General features: G+C 31.0%; 1 protein-coding gene across 2 annotated transcripts; it reads right to left on the reverse strand.

The window, feature by feature from the left end:
• Window positions 1–3353: 3353 nt before the first annotated feature.
• On the reverse strand, window positions 3354–5248 carry LOC131026873 (LOB domain-containing protein 27). 2 transcript variants are annotated; one of them, XM_057956879.2, is made up of 2 exons: window positions 4369–5248; window positions 3354–3711 (listed from the first exon to the last, which is right to left on the reverse strand). In XM_057956879.2, the coding sequence occupies exons 1-2, from the start codon at window positions 4965–4967 to the stop codon at window positions 3663–3665; spliced, it is 648 nt and encodes a 215-aa protein (XP_057812862.2). In that variant the 5' UTR covers window positions 4968–5248; the 3' UTR covers window positions 3354–3662. The 2 variants fall into 2 exon arrangements, with proteins under 2 accessions (XP_057812862.2, XP_057812861.2); XM_057956878.2 differs by having other exon boundaries at window positions 3354–3716; window positions 4369–5245.
• Window positions 5249–21585: the final 16337 nt, after the last annotated feature.

Below are 21585 nucleotides of genomic sequence, written 5' to 3' on the forward strand. Positions count from 1 at the left end.
AGAGGACCAAAGTCCACTACACTAAAGATGGAGGATAAAACTATGAGATCCTCAAATCCTTGTGGGCAGAAGTTGTTGGAGTTGTAATGAGGTACATAACCCTTGATGAGTGCTACAAAATCCTTTTTTACTTATGATTTCACCATTTTGAACCATTTTAGGCATGACAGATGTACTTCAATTCCTTTTAGTTGGATCTTATCACTATGCAATACAGTTAATGCCCACCTAAAAAAATAGAGCTCCCAAGTTCTTCTTTATAAGGGTTTAATTATCTTGATTATTGACCATGTTAAATCCCTTGAGATCAAGCCTCACCCTTTGACCTCTAAGAAGTGCAATATCCACTATGCCCAAAATGTCCATTGGCACTACATTGATGAATCCACAGATTCAAAATCTTCTGATGAAGATGCTTTCCACCTGGGTACCTGCAAAAAAAGACCTCTACTAAGGGAAAGGGGTTTGATTTTGATAAGGAATTATCTCACAAGGGAGACTCTGATTTTGTCCCTTCTAATGAGTTTGTCCCAGATTCCATAAGCCTTGGCGCTTCCAAAAAGGGAAAGGACCCTATGCCCCAATGCTCCGTTGGTAATAACAGAAATTTTGAGTTGGGCTCTATTTTGATGTGAAAGAAGCCCCCCCTAGAGGCCTCTCAAGGCAACAAAGTTCCCAAGAAAAAAGTGATTAGAAATACAAATAGTTCTATTTCTCCTAGGATTTAAGAAGATCAATAGAATTTGGACTTTCATAATGAAATCCTAGTGAAGTGGATAAAACTATGGGTAAAGATATGAGTTCCCCAATGGTGGACATGAGGGCTAGAGATAAGGAATTATCTCACAAGGGAGACTCTGATTTTGTCCCTTCTGATGAGTTTGTTTGAGATTCCATAAGCCTTGGCTCTTCGAAAAAGGGAAATGACCATATGCCCCCATGCTTCATTGGTAATAACAGGAATTTTGAGTTGGGCTCTATTTTCGATGTGAAAGAACCCCCCCCCCTCCCTAGAGGCCTCTCAAGGCAACAAAGTTGCCAAGAAAAAGGTGATTGGAAATACAGATAGTTGTATTTCTCCTAGGCTTGAAGAAGATCAATAGAATTTGGACTTTCATATTGAAATCCTAGTGAAGTGGATAAAACTACCCCTATGGGTAAAGATGTGGGTTCCCCAGTGGTGGACACAAGGGATAGAGAGAAAGTGGTAAAAGCTACCATGGATCGACAAATCAATTTATTCAATTGGGTGGTCATGGAGATATATGGATTGGAAAGAAAGATCAATGACCTTACTACTAAACAAAGCACTTTGAACACCTCATCCTTAGACAATACGAACAACTTGCTTGACCTCAGCAAGAAGCTAGTGATAGATGTTAAGGCCATGAAAAATAATCATAAATAAAAATTATGAACCTATAGGTGGCTTTGGTTAAGGTTAATGAGGGGTTTTTGAAGACTGAATGAAAAATCCTATTCCTTCAATATCTACCCCTCCACTACTCATGCTTCCCTCTTCATATCGGTTTGTGGCAAGGGAAAGGAGAAGGTGTCTATTCTGGAAGGTGATACCTAGACCAATTAGGGACCATCGACTCAGATAAAGGTAAGAAGGTCAATGCATCTTTTTTTAGTTGTTTTGTTGTTACTGACATGTTGTGGCTTGGCATCTGGTTTGCCTATGTTGATTGTTAATTTTTGCTTGGATTTCGAGTCCCTGTACAACTTGTTTTACTCTAATAAAAACCATTATAAAAAATAATTATGAATTCTTTTAATACCAAATTCTTTTAAGAAAGATATGCTAAATATATTTTCTAATGTGACTTGATCATAAATGAAAGATCCACATTTATTATTTTCCTTATTACCTAGAATTGCTCAATTTTATGAAGGTTTAAGTCTATTGTGTTGGTTTACTTTATGGGCATAAACCTAATCACTAAAATTTTATTAAATAATTTTTGTAATATAATTCTCATTCATACTCATAGATCCATATAACTATCTACCTCTTCTATTATTCGGTCTATTAGTATCATACAAATACCTTTAGAACTAATGGATCACAAATTGAATTTTTTGATTAAATCAACTATAAGAGAAGACTATGTTTACAATCATGAAATAAATAAGACATCAAATAATCAAGAATGGAAATATGCTTAAATAATGTGATGTAGAATTGGATTCTTTTAAAATCCTATAATAAAAATCCTCATAATATACTCCTTAAATGTAAATTATATTTTGACAATGCTCCTTGATAATAATAAACATAGTTGAATATATTTAAATGAAAATACAGACATAATTTACACAAACATTTGTTTAATCTACTCCCAATAAGAATCACAATAAAAATGATGTTTTAAGGGTAAGATCTATTAGTGTGGGATCAATCTAGCCCTTAAACATAATATTGATATGTCAAGTCCTCTCTTATATAAGGCTTGATATGGTTGAGTTTCCAATTCAATTCCCTATCGCTCGAGTGAAATATGTAAGAGATTCAATCTATTGGTTTGGGATCAAACGAGCACTTAAAGGATTAACCAAAGGCATAAGTGGTAAAAATAAATTTGGATTATAGATGTATTAGACATGCAATAATGATCTTTACAAACGAATAATATATGAGCATATGCATAAATATAAATAGAGATGGGTCAAATATATCAAATTGTTCTTCCAAAATAAACAAAAATAAATAGAAATTAAGATGAATATGTCAGTTTCCTTCAAAGATACAGTATTTTTATCCATTGAAAAAGTATAGAATTATTCTAATATAATTATTATTCTTACACAATCTTTAATGATCGTTTCAAACCTCTCATTATTCTATATTTAATTAACTTATTAATGAAAGAAGTTTTGTTCTTCCTTTCTAGTCTATATATTGGAAATGGGAATTTTTTTTTCCTTTTCACTTATTTTATCTCATATTTTTGAATTAATATCGAGCTAATACAAAATTTATCTTTAAAGATACAAGAGATATATACCACAATCAGTTTTTAATTCGTTACTACTCGCAATCTCATGTTTTACTACAGTATAAAACAACATGGATATGTAATGTATTTGGATGAGATATTTCAGTATGATAATAATGATGTACACCATAACAATAAAATATATCTCAGGAAAATGTAACTATTTTTCAATTGGGTTACCAACTGGTTAGATTCGCGAATGATAAAAGTAATGGCCAACTAATAACAAGAGGAGACTGGTGGAAAAGATGGAAATCACCATTAGTGTTGTGATAGTAATGAAATTTATATCTAAATCACATCTTCATTGACATCATGCAATATTAAGTTATTTACAAAGGGCGACCGGTGTAATCATGCATGAATTGCTGGTATCTCATATCAAATGATTACATGAAGTAAGCAAAACTCTTTCTTTACACCCCTACCAGTGATAAAATAAAAGTGTGCATGACATTTTGTTGAAGTGTAGATACCAAAAAACATTCAACAACTTTATAAGAATACATATTTGCTGCATACTCTAATAATATATGCTATTACATTAAAAAAATCGTTGGGCATATGATCTAATGACATGGCTAGTAGTGATTGGTGAGGGTAAATAAAGCAGCTGCACTTTTGAGCTCATGGTCTGCTACCTGATACGATGATTTGAGCTCATGGTCTGCTATCTGATCCAAGCACTGCATTTCTTTCAAAGAAGACTCTACACTGCATAGTAAATCACAAATCAGCCATCAATAAAAAGCTTGTTGAGATCAAAACCAATGCATGAATATTCTCTATATGCTACATTGATGGATAAGATCAAGAAATAGAATTAGAAATACTTCAATCTTTATGATAGATACAAATCATGATAATCAAAAAATAGAATTATAATCAATCTTCTACTAGAAAAATAGAACTAAAAATAACATCAAATCAATAAAAATCAATGCACAAATACAATATTGATAGGACATAAGTTTTTGTCTATGCTACCCTCATGGCTATAGCTAAAGGAGGTAGCATACAGCTAAAGGAGGGAGATTGAAGATAGGATAGGAGAATTGCATAAGCAATTAAACAAGAACAATCAAGATAGATAAAATTATGAGAGACAGCTAAAAATAACATCAAATCAATGCACAAACACAATGTTGAATAGGACATGTTAGTTTTTGTCTATATGCTACCCTCATGGATAATGCTAGTGGAGGGATTGAAGATAGCATAGGAGAATGTTTTTAGCTGTCTATTCAGTTTTAGCGTAAGCAATCAAACAAGAACAAAACAGGGTAAGAGACAAACCTAACCTAACATAACCTAACCTAACCCTAAAAACATTGCAGATAAACTCCAAATACAGAAACTGACATACCTGGATTCATATGCCTCCTTAGACTCACTGTAGGGCTGGTGCCTCTCTTCATATTCAAAAAACTTGTTATTGGGTCTAACAAAATCATAATTTGTTTGAGGATAAAGCTGGTGTCCCTCACAAGGAGAATGCTGAACATAAGGGTAAGCCCAAGCCGCTGGGGATGCAGGCATTGGTGTATGCTGATATGACAGAGGCACATGACCACCCACAGGCTGAATTTGCTGCTGCATCAAACCACCTTTCTGATTCTGCTGCTCACAAACCATCAACTGACTCCTCACAATCTCAAGCTCTTCTTTCAGCCTTTCAACCTGTGCATGCAACAATACAATGATCCCAAAACACCCATGAACAGGATCCTTCTCTCGGGCATTTGCCTGGTAAATGATAGATTTCATGGCGTCGCTCTTTTGGGTATCATTGACTTGTCTCAGTATACGCAAAATGTTGCTCACTCCAAACAGTTTGTGCACATTGAGAAACTGTTTGGGCTGATCCGGCGGAAAATAGGGCGCAAGCGGGCAGTCAGGCGAGCATTTTCTTCTCTGGTATTTGCATGCAGCGCATGCTTGACCTGTGCCGCCTTTTCCCGTCATTATAATATAGGCTACCGCTACGCTACAGTTTTGTTTTTTCACTGCTCTAGAACAATCCAAAACGGAAAACTTGAAAAACTTTTCAGAAAATTACAGAAAAAGTACCAGCAGGTTGCTAATTTGTAGCAATGTAGAAAAAAGGCTGAGAAATTGCCATTTGTTTGTACGGACTGCAAACAAACCGAGACTTTTTCTGGATGAGGATGATACGGAGCAGAAAGGAAAAGGTCAGAGGAGGAAGACCCGCTCAGCGTGCATGCATGTCTGCGCGTTTTGTGGACGCCCAATTTTAGTCTGCAAACAAATAGATAACTTCCTTTTGCCGTTGCAGAAAATCAGGGGAAGAGAGAAGAAAATATAGGAGTTTTAATCTTCTGGGTGCATCGTATGCGTTTTGAATTGTGTTGGCAGTGTGCTCGGAGTTTTCTCGACACGTACAGACGTGGGTTGTTTAAATTTAGAGAGGCCAAACGCACGATTGCAACACAGTCCAACGTCTGATCTTGCCATATGGCGGCGCAGATAAGTTGTGAAACTGTTTTTCCACTAGCCAAAGATATTCCCAAATTTTGAAATTTACAAATCTCAATGACGGTTTCTGCCATTTCTCGCAATTTTCTCTTCTTGTCCCTTGTTGCTCGGCTCTCCTTAACACTCGGTTAATGTTGAGTGTTGCCAGCAGTTATTTGAACATCAATAGATATCTAATCTACATCTACTTTCTTATCATTAGAGAAAGTGAATCGCTGTGCCAACTTTTATTGAACACCAATGTGAATGTAATATGTCAATATAGAATCTTTGCGTCAATATTTATTGAATATCAATGTGAATGTAATATGTCAATATTTAGTTTGGTCTAGTTTGGTCTTATCTCTAACACTAATCTACGTCTACTTTCTTATCATTAGAGAAAGTGAATTGTTGTATCATAGTTATCATCTAGACAGTGCCAAAGTGGATTGTTGTATCATAGTTATCATCTAGAAAGTGCCAAAGTGGATTGTTGTATCATAGTTAGAAAGTGCCAAAGTGGATTGTTGTATCATAGTTATCATCTAGAAAGTGCCAAAGTTGATTGTTGTATCATAGCTATCATCTAGAAAGTGCCAACATTTATTGAACACCAATGTAAATGTAATATGTTGATATATAGTTTGGTATTAAATCTAATGTTATAGACAATTAATCTAAGTCCACTTTCTTATTATTAGGGAAAGTGGATTGTAGTGCTATCCTATTAACATTATTCATTGACTATGTGTTTTTATTAGTACTTGTACTATTGCAGTAGGTTGCTCTCCATTTTTGTACTATTGTAATTGGTTGCATGATAGAAATTAATTTTCTCCAATAAAAATTTGCATCTTATTATGGGATTTCTTGAATCCACATGTTTAAATTTTCTTATAAAATTTATTTTACACATCCACCAAACAATATTTACTAATTAATTTTCACTCTAAATCTAAATCTTTTAAAGGTTTATATATATAAGTAAACATATATATAATAAAAAAAAAACATAAACTAATAATATTATATAAATAAATAAACATATATATAATAAAAACATAAACTAATAATATAATTTTAGTTATCCTCATTAGGGAAAGTGCCAACATTTATTGAACACCAATGTGAATGTAATGTGCTGATATATAGTTTGGTCTTAAATCTAATGTTATAGATAACTATTATTACTGAAAGTGGATTGTAGTGCTATTGTATTGTTTTAAAGTTTATAACTTGCAAAACTTCTACGTGTATAACCTCCAATGATTCAGAATGAGAGATCAATGGAGGAATTACTCTCATTCAATTTGCTATTTTACAATTTTATAATGAGAATTGCTTTAACAAGAAATCAAGTTCAGGGTTTTGGATCTAATTTTAAGTCACATTTTAGAAATTAAACAAAAATGTAATGACAATTGTAAATCTCAAAAATCAATTATAAAATTATATTTTTATAAAATTAAGTGTTCATTCATTTAACAATTAAAAAAATAGAATTTAGTTTAATTTTAGATTTTGAAATGATTTGCATGCAAAAAAACAAAAAACAATAGAAATGTTGTTGATATATCTAGAAAAATATAGAAAGTTTCCAATTAAATGTAGATTTTAGTTCTAAATTATACTAAAATTGATTGATGATTCATTTTGTAAGAATTAAAATAATTTTTATTTTATTTTAGAATTTGTAGTGATTTGCATGCAAAAAGGAAAATAGAATAGAAATGTTAATATATCTACAAATTTTTTAGAAATTTTTTATTTATGTCTAGATTATATTTTTAAATTTATTGTAAAACTAATTGTTAATTCATTTAAAAAAAAAAGAAGACACAATTGAGTTTAATTTTAGAAATTGAATTGATTTGCATGCAAAAAAAATAAAAGGATACTATTTAAAGTTAGTTGATTTATGGTAAAAAAAAATATAGATTAGAAAATGAATACCATAATATGTGCTTTAATTGTTTTAAAACATTAGGATCCTTATAATTTATAGAAGTTATTACTATGAATGATATATATTAGTTACATATTAAATATAGAATACAAGTTTTAGATAAAAGCAAGTTATTTCTTATAAAATAGATGTTTCCATGTTTTGTTTGCAAAAAGATCAAGAGTGTAGTAAAGATAAGAAATATATAGAACTTAGTAAGTTTTTTTTAATAAAAATACAAAACTTAGTAAGTTAGAATAAAATTATGTTAATTATTTGTAGTGAAAGAATGGATTTTTCATATATTTTTCTATTAGAGACATGGTATTAAGAGATGCACAATTTTAATAAATTAAAGAAACATTATATGTAATGAAGTATAGATTTTAATATAAAAGAATACAATGTTCAATCTAGGGTGATATCTTCTAAAATATTTTTTTTAATTTCTATTTTATTTGTGTTAAACTTTAGAAAGTATATAAGTACTTCATCATATGAAATGATTTATTCTTATTCTAAAAAGAGAATAAATTAGACATGAAAATTCATGGGCATTTGTAGCGATATGAATTATATGTTTAGATACAAAAAAATTAATTAAAATATTTCTTTTCTTGAACTTACAAATGTATTTTTCTCATAATATACAAAAAATTTGAGTTAGAATAATAATGAGAGATACATATTTAAATATATGTAAGAGGAAAAAACACATAGTGCCACAAGTGAATAAATGGATATACAAAAGGTTGCAATATTACAACATGTCCTAACCATGGTAGCTTATGTTACCTAATTAAATGAAAAAATAAAAACAATATTGTAGCTAGACATAAAAGAAATTATGTCATTTAGATTTGACATCAGTATTATCATATTTATGTCTCTCTTATTATATTTAATAAAGTGGTAAATAAGTTTATTTTAGTTAATTAGTATATTCAAGGTAGAGTAATAAAAGTTGACAATGTAGTGTCTTTTCTATATAATTAATGTAAGTATAGATATATTATTTATCTTTTTATTTAATTAAATTTTGATATATGAATATTTTTAATAAATTTTTAAATATTTTAAATATTTTTAACATAGATGATGGAAAGTTGGCTAATATAATTTAGATTTGACATCAGTATTATCATATTTATGTCTCTTATTATATTTAATAAAGTGGTAAACAATTTTATTTTAGTTAATTAGTATATTCAAGGTAGAGTAATTAAAGTTGCCAATGTAGTGTCTTTTCTATATAATTAATGTAAGTATCGATATATTATTTATCTTTTTATTTAATTAAATTTTTATATATGAATATTTTTAATGGTTTTTTGAAAGAAAATAAAAATAACATAGACATATTATTGAAAGGAATCATTGAGTTTAATTAAATAAATAAACTATGGAAAACTAGCTTAAGCATAGAAGAACATCTATATCAATATAAAAAATATAACTCTCAAATTTGAAAAATTAATGAATTGATCAATATTAACATTTTAATTTTTTTTTAAAAACTACAACCACCAAGTTGAATCATAACCCTAATCCTAATTCCTAAATCAAGTTAATGCTACCCTTAACAATAAACTAAATAAAACTTGAGCCCTAATTTATCAATGATCTTAAACCTAATTGAATTGTAATCTTATTTGAACCCTAATACTACCCTAATGGTAACCATAATTAATAATTATAATTTTATTATAATCCTAACCTAGACACAACCTTAATCTAATAGTAACTACATGCTCATCCTAACTCCAACCCTAACCAAATAGTAAAGAAAATTGAATCCTAAAATCAAACCAAATTGAACCCTATCCCTAAAAATAATTTAACACTAAACTAAATTGCCTAACCATAATAGTAAACAAATTATACCCTAAACCTAGCAATAAACCAAGTTGAACCCGAAGCCCCTTTAACTTAATTGAACACTTCACTTTATTAAACCCTAATCTATTAGTAACATAACTTGAACCCTAATATAAACGAAATGGAATCATTACCCAAAATTTAATCTAATTGAAAATTAAACCAAATTGAACATTAATCCTAAACCTAATTGAACTATAAACCAAATTGAACCCTAACCCTAAACATAATTGAACACTAAAAATAATTTAGTTATAACTATTATTATATTATGATTAGTCTATTCTTCCCACCCTAATTTAATTCTTTACATAATCTTGATCCTAAGACTAAAGACTAAATCAAATTAAGCACCAAACTGAATTAAACCCTAATCCTAAAAGAAACTAAACCTTATCCATAACACATATCATAATTGTTATTCTAACTCTAATACTATTTCTAAATGCAATCTTAACTTTGAGCCTAACCTAATAACAAACCTAAACCTAACTATATCTCTAACATAAAACCTAATCCTATGCATAAACCTAGCCATGATGAAGCTCCAACACTAACTAGAATACTAACCCTAACCCTAATCCAGAGTTAAAACCTTTAATAATTATTATTATATCATAATCATAATACTCTAGCCATAATCCTAATTCTAACCCTAATTCTTAACCCAAACCATAACAATAACTCTTACCCTAACCCTAACCATGATGTAAACCCTAATCCTAACTATAATGATAAGTCCTAACCCTAACCCTAATCCTAACCATGATGTAAATCCTAACAATAATCATAACCCATACCCTAAACCTAGCCCTAATCATAATACTAACTATAGCCCTTAACCCTCACCCTAACTATGATAACAACCCTATCTCTAGCCATAATTTTAACCATAACCCTAAGCCTAACCATAATCTTAACCTCAAACATTTTGTAAATCCTTACCCTTATAGTTAAAAATATCCCTAACCCTATCGATAACTATGATGTAAGCTCTATCCCTAGCCATAATCTAACCATAACTGTAAACAATAATCCTAACCATAATCCTAACCCTCTAACTCTAACCCTAGCCTCAACCATGATGTAAATTCTAACCCTAACCCTTTACCCTATCTCTAACCCTATCCCTAACCCTATCCATAGCCTGAATCATGATGTAAACTCTAACCATAATCCTAACCCTAACACTTATCCTAGCTCTAACCATGATGCAAAACCTAATTGTAAGCCTAATCCTAACTCTAAACTCTAATCCAAACTATAACCCTAATCCTAACCATAGTCCTAAGCCCCAACACTAACCATATTCCTTACCCTAATTGTAACCTTGATGCAAATCCCAATCCTATCTACATTAACTATTGCCACGGTTTCAAATAAAATAATTTTATCAAATAATATTATGATGTTAGTGTTACTTCAATGATAACCGAGCTAACTTCATCAATGAGAATAACAAAATAGTTACAATTTATATCATTTTTAATAAGCTTACCTTTTATAATCCTTCCACTTTCACCAAACCTACTAGAAAAATATCCTCCACATACTCCACTCCTCAACAACAAATAAATCATATAGCACATTTATTAAATGCTCCAAAGTAAATTCAAATTTATATTAATACCACAAACCCAATTAAACCTTAACTTTAACCTTAAAATGAAGCTTTATTATATAATCCTAACCCTCCCACCATGCTTTATCGTTAAAATCTAACTCTATTTGAATACTAATGCTAACTCTAATTGTAATTAAACCCTAAATAAATTTTACTACTAACCCTAACCCTAATCCTAATCAAGATGTAAATTCTAACCCTAGCAATAACCTTAATTATAACCTTAAACCTAACTATAACCTAAGCCCTAAAAGTAAACCTAATTTGAATAATAATGTAAACACTAACTATCATCCTAATCCTAATTTTAAACCCTATCCCAAACCATAACCCTAACCCTTACCATGATTCAAACCCTAAACCTAACCATAATCCTAAGCCCCAACCTTATCCATAATTGTAACAATAACCCTAATCATGATGCAAATCCTAATCATAACGTTGACCCTAAACATAACCTTAACCATGATGTAAACACTAACATTAATCCTAACACTAACCATTAACCCTAAACCTAACCATGATATAAACCAAAAACCTAGCTATAATACTAATGTTAACCATAACACTAACCTGAACAATGATCTAAACCATAACCTTTACCATAGTCTTAGCCACAACTCTAAACCATTACCTTAATCATAATCGTAACCCTAACCCTAACCCTAACCTAACCTAATCATAACCCTAAACCTTAACTCTAAAATTAGGGAATGGATCTATAGCCCTTAGGATGTGCACCAATTATCTATTACAATGTATTAATAATATATGAAGGGTATTAATATCTTGGTGCAACCTAAGGGTTGGATAGTTTTTTCCCTAAAAAATAACCCTAACCCTATTCATAATTCCAAACATGATGTAAACCCTAAGCCTAACCATGATGTAAATTTAAACCCTAACCATAACCATAATAATAACCCAAGTTACGAGAAACCCTAATCTAAGCAATAACCCTAACCCTAACCATAACCCTAATTTAATTCGAACGCTAACCTTCAAACGAAGCTATATTACATAGCTGAAAACCTAACAACATGCTTTATCCTTAAATCCTTACCCTTCTTGAGTCATAACACTAACTCTAACCTCAATTTAGTTGTAATGCTAACCCTAATTCTAATTAAACCTTATCCCTAACCCTAATACTTATTCTAATTGAACCTCAACCCTTACCCGAAGGATTATCCTAAAATAACAACTCTAATTGATAACTAAAACCAAATATAACTATTATTTTATCTATAATACTATAACTCCCTCTAATGTAGACCCTAACCCTAACTTAATAATGACCCAAAACCTAACTTTATATCTAATTATTAATTATAATCTTTAGCTTAACTTTATATCTAATTATTAATTATAATCTTTAACTTAACTTTATATCTAATTATTAATTATATATAACCTTATAATCCTAACTATATAACCCTGGCCCTAATTATAATTATAACCCTAACCCTAACACTAATTCTAACCCTAATTATAATCACTAAGATTAACCCGAATTGTAACCCTTACCCCAACCCTAACCCTAATTCTAAATATAATACTAAATCTCATTATAATTATAACCCTAACCCTCATTATAATTATATCTCTAATGCAAAACCTAATCCTACGCATAAGCCTGACTATGATATTAGCCCTAACAATAATCCTAATCTTCAACTAAAGCCCATCATAATTGTTATTCTATTATGATCATAATCTTATCTATAACCATAGTCCCACCCCTAACTATAATCGTAACCCTAACTCTAACCAAGTTTTAAACCTCGATCCTGATATTATACACTTAATAACTATAAAACAATATTAAAGTTTCAAAATAAGAATATAATAGTATTATACTTATCGTATAGCACCATATTAATATAATATTACTAATAAAACTATAAAAATAATATTATAACTAACAATAATTTAAAATAATAATATAATACATTTAAAATACTTCAAATTTATATTATGAATATTATTTTCAATAAATTATAAAATAATATCATAATAATGAAAACAATACAAATTAATAATAATATATTATAATATTATTCCACAAACAAATAAAAAATAATAATAATAATCGCAATAATAATATTACACATTATTTCAACAAACATTAATAATATAATATTATATAGTTCTATTTTGAATTTTTTCATTGTTTCCCATTGAGGTGCCTATTTTTATCATGTACCCCGAACTCTAATAGGGGCCTCGAGAAGATATCTCTCGGCATATTATATATATGTGATTAAAATCAAATATATGTAAGCTAGTTATACACATATGACCGATTTAAAATTTTGATAATGTTCTCTTAAATTTCTCATTGTTGTGGTGGTATTTACATGGATGGTCAATATTTCAAATGATTTTATATATATTATATATTAAGTATTTAATTTTTTATATATATTTTATATTAAGTATCTAAATTTTTTTTTATATATTTTATTTAATGTGAGATTTATTTTAGATTTAAGTATTAATGTAGAATTTTTTTTTATAGGATCATAAATAGATACTTACAATCTGAATAGCTAATACCTTAGGAATCTCTTTCTTCAAAGACTCAACACTACTAAATTTATCAATGTTTGTTTGGTAAGTAGTAATAATAATATAATGCAATAAATTTGTATGTATTTCTGCACAACAAAACAAATATCCCAGATGTTCTTTGGGGCTTACACAAGTGACTGTTTCTTGAATTTTTTAATTTTAATAAAATATAGGTGTAAAGGTGAAATTAGAATAATTTTTTGTAAATATTTATTTAATTTTGTGTATATTTCTTTGAAGATGTTTTCATGTGATATTATATTGATAAATGATATATTTTTGTATTAAGTTTAATTTTCACATTTTGATTTTGATTTTGATTTATTTATCTTCATTTGAAATTGCAAAAGAGAGTCAAACAACATCAAACACACACATGAGACATTATGTTAGAGCTAGAAAACAAAATAAAAACTAAACTAAGCTAGCTTCAAAATCAAGAATCCCAAGCATGTCTCATGTTCCTCTATCTCCAAGGATCTTCAAGATTCAAGGTGGCTCTCACTTGGAAGAGAACTTGATCTTTTAGATGTCAACCTAAAGAACGAGATTTAAGGACATGCCAAGGTTAAAATGAATGCAACTAAGATCCTAGCTAGTTGATCAAATGATATGAAAAGATGAAATACAAGGTGGAATGCAAGATATGAGACTAAGATTGATTCCAAATTGAAAGCTTAGGTGTGCTAACTAAACTAACATGGAGATTACTATAAATTGATATACAATGGCTATGAATTAAGCTAGCATGAAAATGGGATTAGCATGATACTATCAACATGATGAAAGCTAAACTAGCATGCAACTAAGATGATCTAAATGCTTGAAGATGACAAATTGAGCTCCTTGAGAACCTGCAAAATGACTATAAGTTTGATGTGCAAGATGATGGATCCCAAGATTGAACAAATGGGCTCTATTTATAAATAAAATAGAGAAATTGATGGCCAAGATTGAGCAATCTTAACAAGGGCTAGGTGTAGACACCTCAAAATGTCTCATTGATCACATACTAATTATTTGTCTATTTAAATAAGTAATTATTTAATTATTTAATTAAGCTAGTTTTCTAATTCAAATCATTGCATTTTGTACATTACTAACTATCCAATTTCCATTCTTTAATCATCTCGTCATTCAAACCCATCTCAAATATTAATTATTTAATTAATTGTGATTTATTCCTTAGTTAAATAATCTTTATTATTTAATTAAGCTCATTTCTAATGTTTAAATAATATCATTTAAATTATTTAAATTAATTAATTATTCCTCTAATTCCCCAAATTCTAATTTCAATTAATTTCATCTAATTTCATTTCATCTTTTCCCAAATTCAATTTTCACCTAACTCCAATTAACTTCATTTCACCAAAATAACATTTCACTGAATCTGAATTTCAATTAATCTCATGTGCATTTCAGCATTCGAAAACCCAAATTTAAATTCAAATCAAAATGAAATTTAATTTTAAGTCAATCTCCTACATCACATGTTGAAAATCATAACTGGTTGATCAAATTAGTTAACCAATTAGTTAACTTAACTCTTCAATCTCCTTCAATCACCTTTTTCTGACTAACCAGTTATCTCTCAATCAATTCAGTCATCTGATTCATTAACTCAATCATCTAGCCAATCTATTTAGTTGACTCCCCAATCAAATGAGTTAACAAATCAATCTATTGTGTTCATTGATCAATCAATTTTAGTTGACTATCAATCAACACTTGAGTTCAAATCCTCACCCCTCCTTTGTGTTGAAAATCTATAAATTCAACCTCTTTTCTCAATTCAATCTAGAATCAAAAAATCCTAGAATCACAGTCTTCGAAATAGTTGTGAATCTATGCAAGAAATCAGTGCAATTCCTAAGATCCAATTCAACAACAACTAAGGAGAAGATAAATGGAAGCCTTGTTAAATCAATTGAGGGAGTCTTAAATTAGATTTCAATTCATTTCATAATTCAATTGATATTAGCATGATTTCATTGTAATTTAGGAGTAATTTGATTATATTAGAGTTGGTGATTCACTCTGATAATCTAATTATGTTATTTACACTTAATTTACCCCTGAAAAATAATGGTGAACCCGACGTGAACAAACAAATCTAACCTTCATTCTCTAATTTCTTCAATTTTGTAGGTCCATACAAACATAGAAATTGTAGGTTTGCAATTGACACTGTAGAAATTTGTAATCACAAATATCAATTCACAATTGATGTCATATTCATTTGCAATTTCTTTCATAATGTCTTGCAATTTTGCTAAAACTGCTCTGCAATTGCCTGAAGGGGTCAAAATTGAATTTTTGTTTGTCATTTCTTAGTTAATTGGTTTTGCACACCTAACCAATAAATATTTTTTAATTTTGGAAAATTAATTTTTTTGCATGAGATGTGTCTAATCTAATGACAGGAACGGTTACATTGAAGATTTCAGGTGCAAGAAGGAGGAGACAACACAAGAAGCAGCTTAAAGCACACCAAAGGCTTTTAAAGGCAGATAGAAAAAATCATGAACTTGAAGAGGAAGAGGCAATCACTCAATACCATAGAAACATTCATCAATTCCTTGCCAAATTTGATTTCTATGTTGACATTGAAGTGATGGCTCATGCAATCTGGAGTGATATCATCGCAAAATAAATTTTGTCTTCTGTCTTTTCATTCATTTTTAAATTTTCATAAATTTTTCTAGTTTAACTAGTGCATAATTGATATGTCATCAATTGATAATTGATGTCATATTCATTCGCAATTGATTTCATAATGTCTCATAGTTGCTTCATAATGTCTCACAATTTCTTTCATAATGTCTCGCAATTGCTTTCATAATGTCTCGCAGTTGCTTTCATAATGTCTCACAGTTGCTTTCATAATGTCTCGCAATTTCTTTCATAATGTCTCACAATTTCTTTCATAATGTCTTGCAATTGATGTCATATTAATTTGCAATTGCTTTCATAATTGAGGTCAAAAGTTGTAACTAAAAAAAAAAGAAATTTTTTTTTACGCTGGATAGCCCACCATGTATCAACTAACATTTTCTGATTTTCTTGCAGGGGTAGCTTAGAAACACTTCAATTTGGTGCAAATAAAATAAACCACAACAATCTTCTTTTTCCTTCACGATTTCTATGAAGGATAAAATTAACACCATGTTTTTATGGAGCAACATCTCCATTTAGACTAGACAATTTTGCAATTGGGGTTAAAAAGAGCATTGTTTTGCATGTTTGTGAGGTGATAGGTATATGCTCTCCCCTCTTTTGGGTGATAAAAAATCCAGACCTGCCTCTTTATGCTTTATTTCATTTTCTGCATTAGGATTAAACCATTAGAAGGCTTGCCTCCCAAGTAGCCCATAAGGCCAAGTGAGAGGGAACGACCTAAGTGGTAACGGGTAAAGCCAAGTAGTCTAAACCACTATAAAATAAATATGTTTGCAATGAAAATTGTAAGCAATAGGTGATACATGCTATCATAATGACATTATACCTCCCTTAGTGTCTTTGGCATGTAAAATCTTGAAGAGAACAACCTCTTCAAACTGGGAGACCTCCTTAATAGAGCATAACACGCTACTGATTATGACCACTAGAACGAAAGCTTGATTAAAAACTCTAGGATTTAGAAGCCAAACCAAGTCAGTAACCAAACACTTGAATTATTACAGTGCAAGGGTGGGGAAGAATCCACCCCCAAGACACTCACCACATATCTCCTAGGATAACGGGCCAATTGAGGAGCAATCTTCTTTGGTCTAATTTCCAGAAAAAAAGAAAAAAAATGGGCGCACCCTAGGGTGTGATAGGATTGTTTGAGTTGACAGAGTATCAAGCTATGGGTTATGATAATACTTGTGACCTTTTGTCTTTAGGAGAGTCTTCTTGATGTGCTATCGAATTACCAAAATACTATCGAAACAAAATGGGGTCTTCAAAAAGATCTCAACATTCTTAAGGATTTGAAAAAGTCCTTTAAACAGGTTCTCTCTTTATTTAGAATTGTTTTCTTTTCTTTCTATTGTTTCTTTGCAATACCAAAGTTCAACAAGATCAACCCCTCAACAAGTCAAGTTTCAATATCAACAAGACTAAAACCCCACAACAAGATCAAGTGTCAACATCAACATCAAAATCAAAATTAAACATTCAAGAAATGGAGAAAACATCTTACATGTTGTGATCCTAGGTCCAAACCAATCAAGAAAATATCATGGATTGGCATTTTTTATTTCATAGGGAAGGTGAACAATTCATTCCTCCTATTCCTATTCCATCGCCATCCATAGAAACCTTAGCTCGACAAATCAAGACTTTGCAACAACAAATGAGATACATAACTAGTCCTAGCAACCATAGGGTCTGGTTAGAAAATATGATGAGGGAGGTGATAACCATGAAGGAATCATTTGTTCTAATGCATTGATACTGATAGTAAATTGAGAGGAGGGGGTGAATCAGTTACTCACAAGTACAATAATTAATTCAATTATAAACCTTATAATGGAGCACAACACACATAACACCAATATTTTGATGTGGAAAACCGGTAAAGGGAAAAACCACAATGGGAAACCCTACCCACAATCAAATGAATACTCTACAATAGTATTATGAATAATTACAATGGGTTCTGCACTTGCAGAAAGGCCAATATCCTAGAGTGCACTTTTCATCACAAAGGGAAGTCTCATCGACTTACATAAACATCGAACTACAATTCAGAAAGAAATGAACTATGAAAGTAGCATCTACTAATGCCTTATATAGTTCTGATTAAGCACTGATGTCTTCTTTTTAATAAAAAACCTTTCCAACCTTCACAGGAAAGATTTGACTCTATTCACACATAATCATTTCTCTGATAATGCATACATAACCACCCATAACCATCGATTCCCAAATTATATGAATAAGTCACCTATAAATACAGATCATCAACCTTATTGACAAGGTCAACTAAACTCTAAACCCATAAAACCATAATTACAATTATTATATCATATGATACCACTGGACTAATATTATGATTTGCATTACATAGCATGGACCTAAATCAAATAACCAAATAATTATATCCACCAGAAATTCTGCTAAGACCAAAATCCAACACGCTTTACAAATCGTTAGAAACCCTTAGTGAAGTAATATAAAGTTTAACTAGATCCAAATATAACCATCATAATAACACACCATCGAGTGAAAAGTCACCAAATTCTTGGGACACGATCAAGAAGCACCTTCAGCATGAAAGAAATCAATTCCATAAGCTAGACCCAAAATCCACTAACCAAGTCACCAAAACAGCATACTGGTAAAGCTAATTGGGATAGAAAAGGCAAGCTAGTAAAGTAAAATACCAGAATCTCTAACAACCAAAGCACCAAATCATGAACCAACAAAATATAGAAAGCATGTAACCCACAAGAATGAGCATCCAAGACCGATTGCAGAGATTTGATCATACCAAATCAGAATCACAACCAAAACCAAGAAGATCACCAAGACTAATTGGGATACAGTGTTGATAAAAATGACAACACTTAACCAAATCCATCATATTGCCAACATCATTATCAGACCAACCTTCTTTTTCTTGTGAGACAATTCAAACATGCCAACCTTCGTTCTCCAATGAAATCATTCCTACTTCAGTCAACCTTATTTTTCTTAGAGTCGGGTCAACCTTATTTTTCTTTCAACCCAACATATCAATCATATCAATCACATCAACCCAACATTCAAACCCCTTTTTTTTGTTGTGGTTGGGAACTATTTTTTGTTTGGGCGATCAGGCACGGTTTTCTTCCGCTTTAAAGCTTTATCTTTCTCCTGATATGTATTAAGGTTTGGGTTCCTTTCGAAAACCTATTTTTACTTAATCAAAACATTCAAACCCCTTTCAACAAAAATCAAACCTATTTCAACCAAAATCAAACCCCTTTAAACCAAAATCAAACCCCATTCAACCAAAGTCTAAATCAAAATTCATGCCAACCCAACATTCAAGCCTCTTTCAACTAAAATCAAACCCCCTTTCAACCAAAGTCCAAATCAAAATTCACTCAACCAAAATCAAACCTCTTTCACCCAAAATTGTACTCCTTTCAACAAAAATCAAGTCCCTTTTAACCAAAGTCCAAATCAACCATATCTATCCACCATTTCATCATCTCCTGAAGTCACACAAGACCAATACATGCCATCTCTATCCAATAACACAATCTCCCAAGGGGTATCCATAACACAAATCCAATATAATCCAAGTCGTGATTCAAAAAGTCTCATTGAAAACCCTTTCTCGTCATGTCAAAATGTTGAAACCTTCCAATAATCTCCCATGAATATCCAAACTCCATCCCCATGTCAAGGGGATAATCCAAAATCAAAAGGAATAAGTCTTGAAATAAATCAAGATCAAGAATAGGCCCTTTGATCCTGCCCAATTTTTGATCAAGATCCAACCTATCAAGAATTCTATGATGATCCCCTCATTCTCTTGTATTCCACTCACACTGATACCAATTTATCTCAAGAACAAAGTGTCTTTCCAAGTCCCCTTCGGCATCCACCTCTCAAGCAAGATCATAATGATCCAATTCAAAATCAAGAGCAAAGTGCAAATTCCAATGATCCAATTCAAAATCAAAAGAAAAGAACAAACTCCCATGCTCCTATTCTAAGTCAAGATCAAGGAATCCCCTCACCTCCATGTCATATTCCTCCTAATCCCCCTAAAAATATTATAATTCCTTCTTATCCCTCTCATGGTCCTAATATTCTACGAGATCTTATTACATCTATCCAAGTTGTTCATGAATCTTGATCTGGTCCACTTCATGATCCTGTCATTTCTTCCATACCTTCTTCTCAATCCCAAATGCCTTCTTCTAAATCCCAATATAACTATCCTCCTTCACTCTTCAAATCCATTGTGGGTCCTTTTATCCCAAAATCATAGGCTTCGTCTATTCCATTCATATTAGGACCCTACATCTCTCCATCTACTATTCATATGATCCCTAGCTCACAATCCAATTGAGACCATCAAAATCAAACATCTTTGATCACCTTCCAAACATCTACCCACATCAACTCATCGAAACTACTTCTATATCATTCCTATCTACCCATGAATCCTATTCCATCTAAAAGTGATTCAAATGCCAAGCATAAAACAAGTCTAGGAATCCACATACCTCCAAAGATCAACATGTCTCATCTAAAAGACATATCAAATTGAAGAAATATCCAATCCAAAAGGCTACAAAGGCCCATTATGAGAAAAGAAAAATCCAAGACTATGTAGATTCCTAAGTCACCCATAGAAGAAATGTGTTCCAAGGAATCATAAACAAAAAAGAAATTTAAATCAATGTGGATTCCCATAAAAATATTTTAATCCAAAGAAAAATCAAAACTAGCATCTGCACTTGCTATTCTAAATGCATCCCTCAATCGCCTATCTTCATATCTCCCACTTTCTAAATATATTCTTCCATCATATCCTTCATCGATTTTGGGTTCTTATGTCTTGAATTCCACATCCACTTCTCCCTCAAAATCTCAACATCCAAAATCAACTTTTCTTCTTTTACTTCACCACATTGTAAGGTGGGTGTCAAAGTTCATCTTAAAAACATTTTTCATCTATCCTTACACCAATTTTCCAATATTCTTTCTATTATCCAACATCTTTTCATCCTTCCCCAATAACAACATGCACCTAAAAATATATTATATCTAAAGGGTGGGTTCATTTCAATTTTCAATACTACATTAGCATATTTCTTTACTCCATTGCATCACATATCTCCATTTCAGAGTGCATCATAGTTATTTGCATATCACCATTGCACAACATATAGCTGCATATCCTCATATAGTTGTATCAATAAAGCAAGGAGATAGTCTAATTTATTTACATGTATTGACTAAAAGGAAAGAAGATGGTCTCATTTCTTAGATACTTGATCAAGAAGTCTTTAGGAGGTCTTTAGTCATTCACCTTTAGCATCACATTGCAATTGGGCTTTATCCTTGGTTGTGTAGAGGTTTCACTATCGAGT

This window comes from Cryptomeria japonica, chromosome 1 (assembly GCF_030272615.1).
Source record: "Cryptomeria japonica chromosome 1, Sugi_1.0, whole genome shotgun sequence".
Lineage (NCBI taxonomy): Eukaryota > Viridiplantae > Streptophyta > Pinopsida > Cupressales > Cupressaceae > Cryptomeria > Cryptomeria japonica.

Excerpts from the sequence above, each read along its gene's own strand:
- LOC131026873 (XM_057956878.2), bottom strand. The coding sequence starts at position 4,967 with ATGACGGGAAAAGGCGGCACAGGTCAAGCATGCGCTGCATGCAAATAC. Across the intron at positions 3,717-4,368 it reads AAGGAGGCATATGAATCCAG|TGTAGAGTCTTCTTTGAAAG; the intron begins GTATGTCAGTTT and ends TTTACTATGCAG.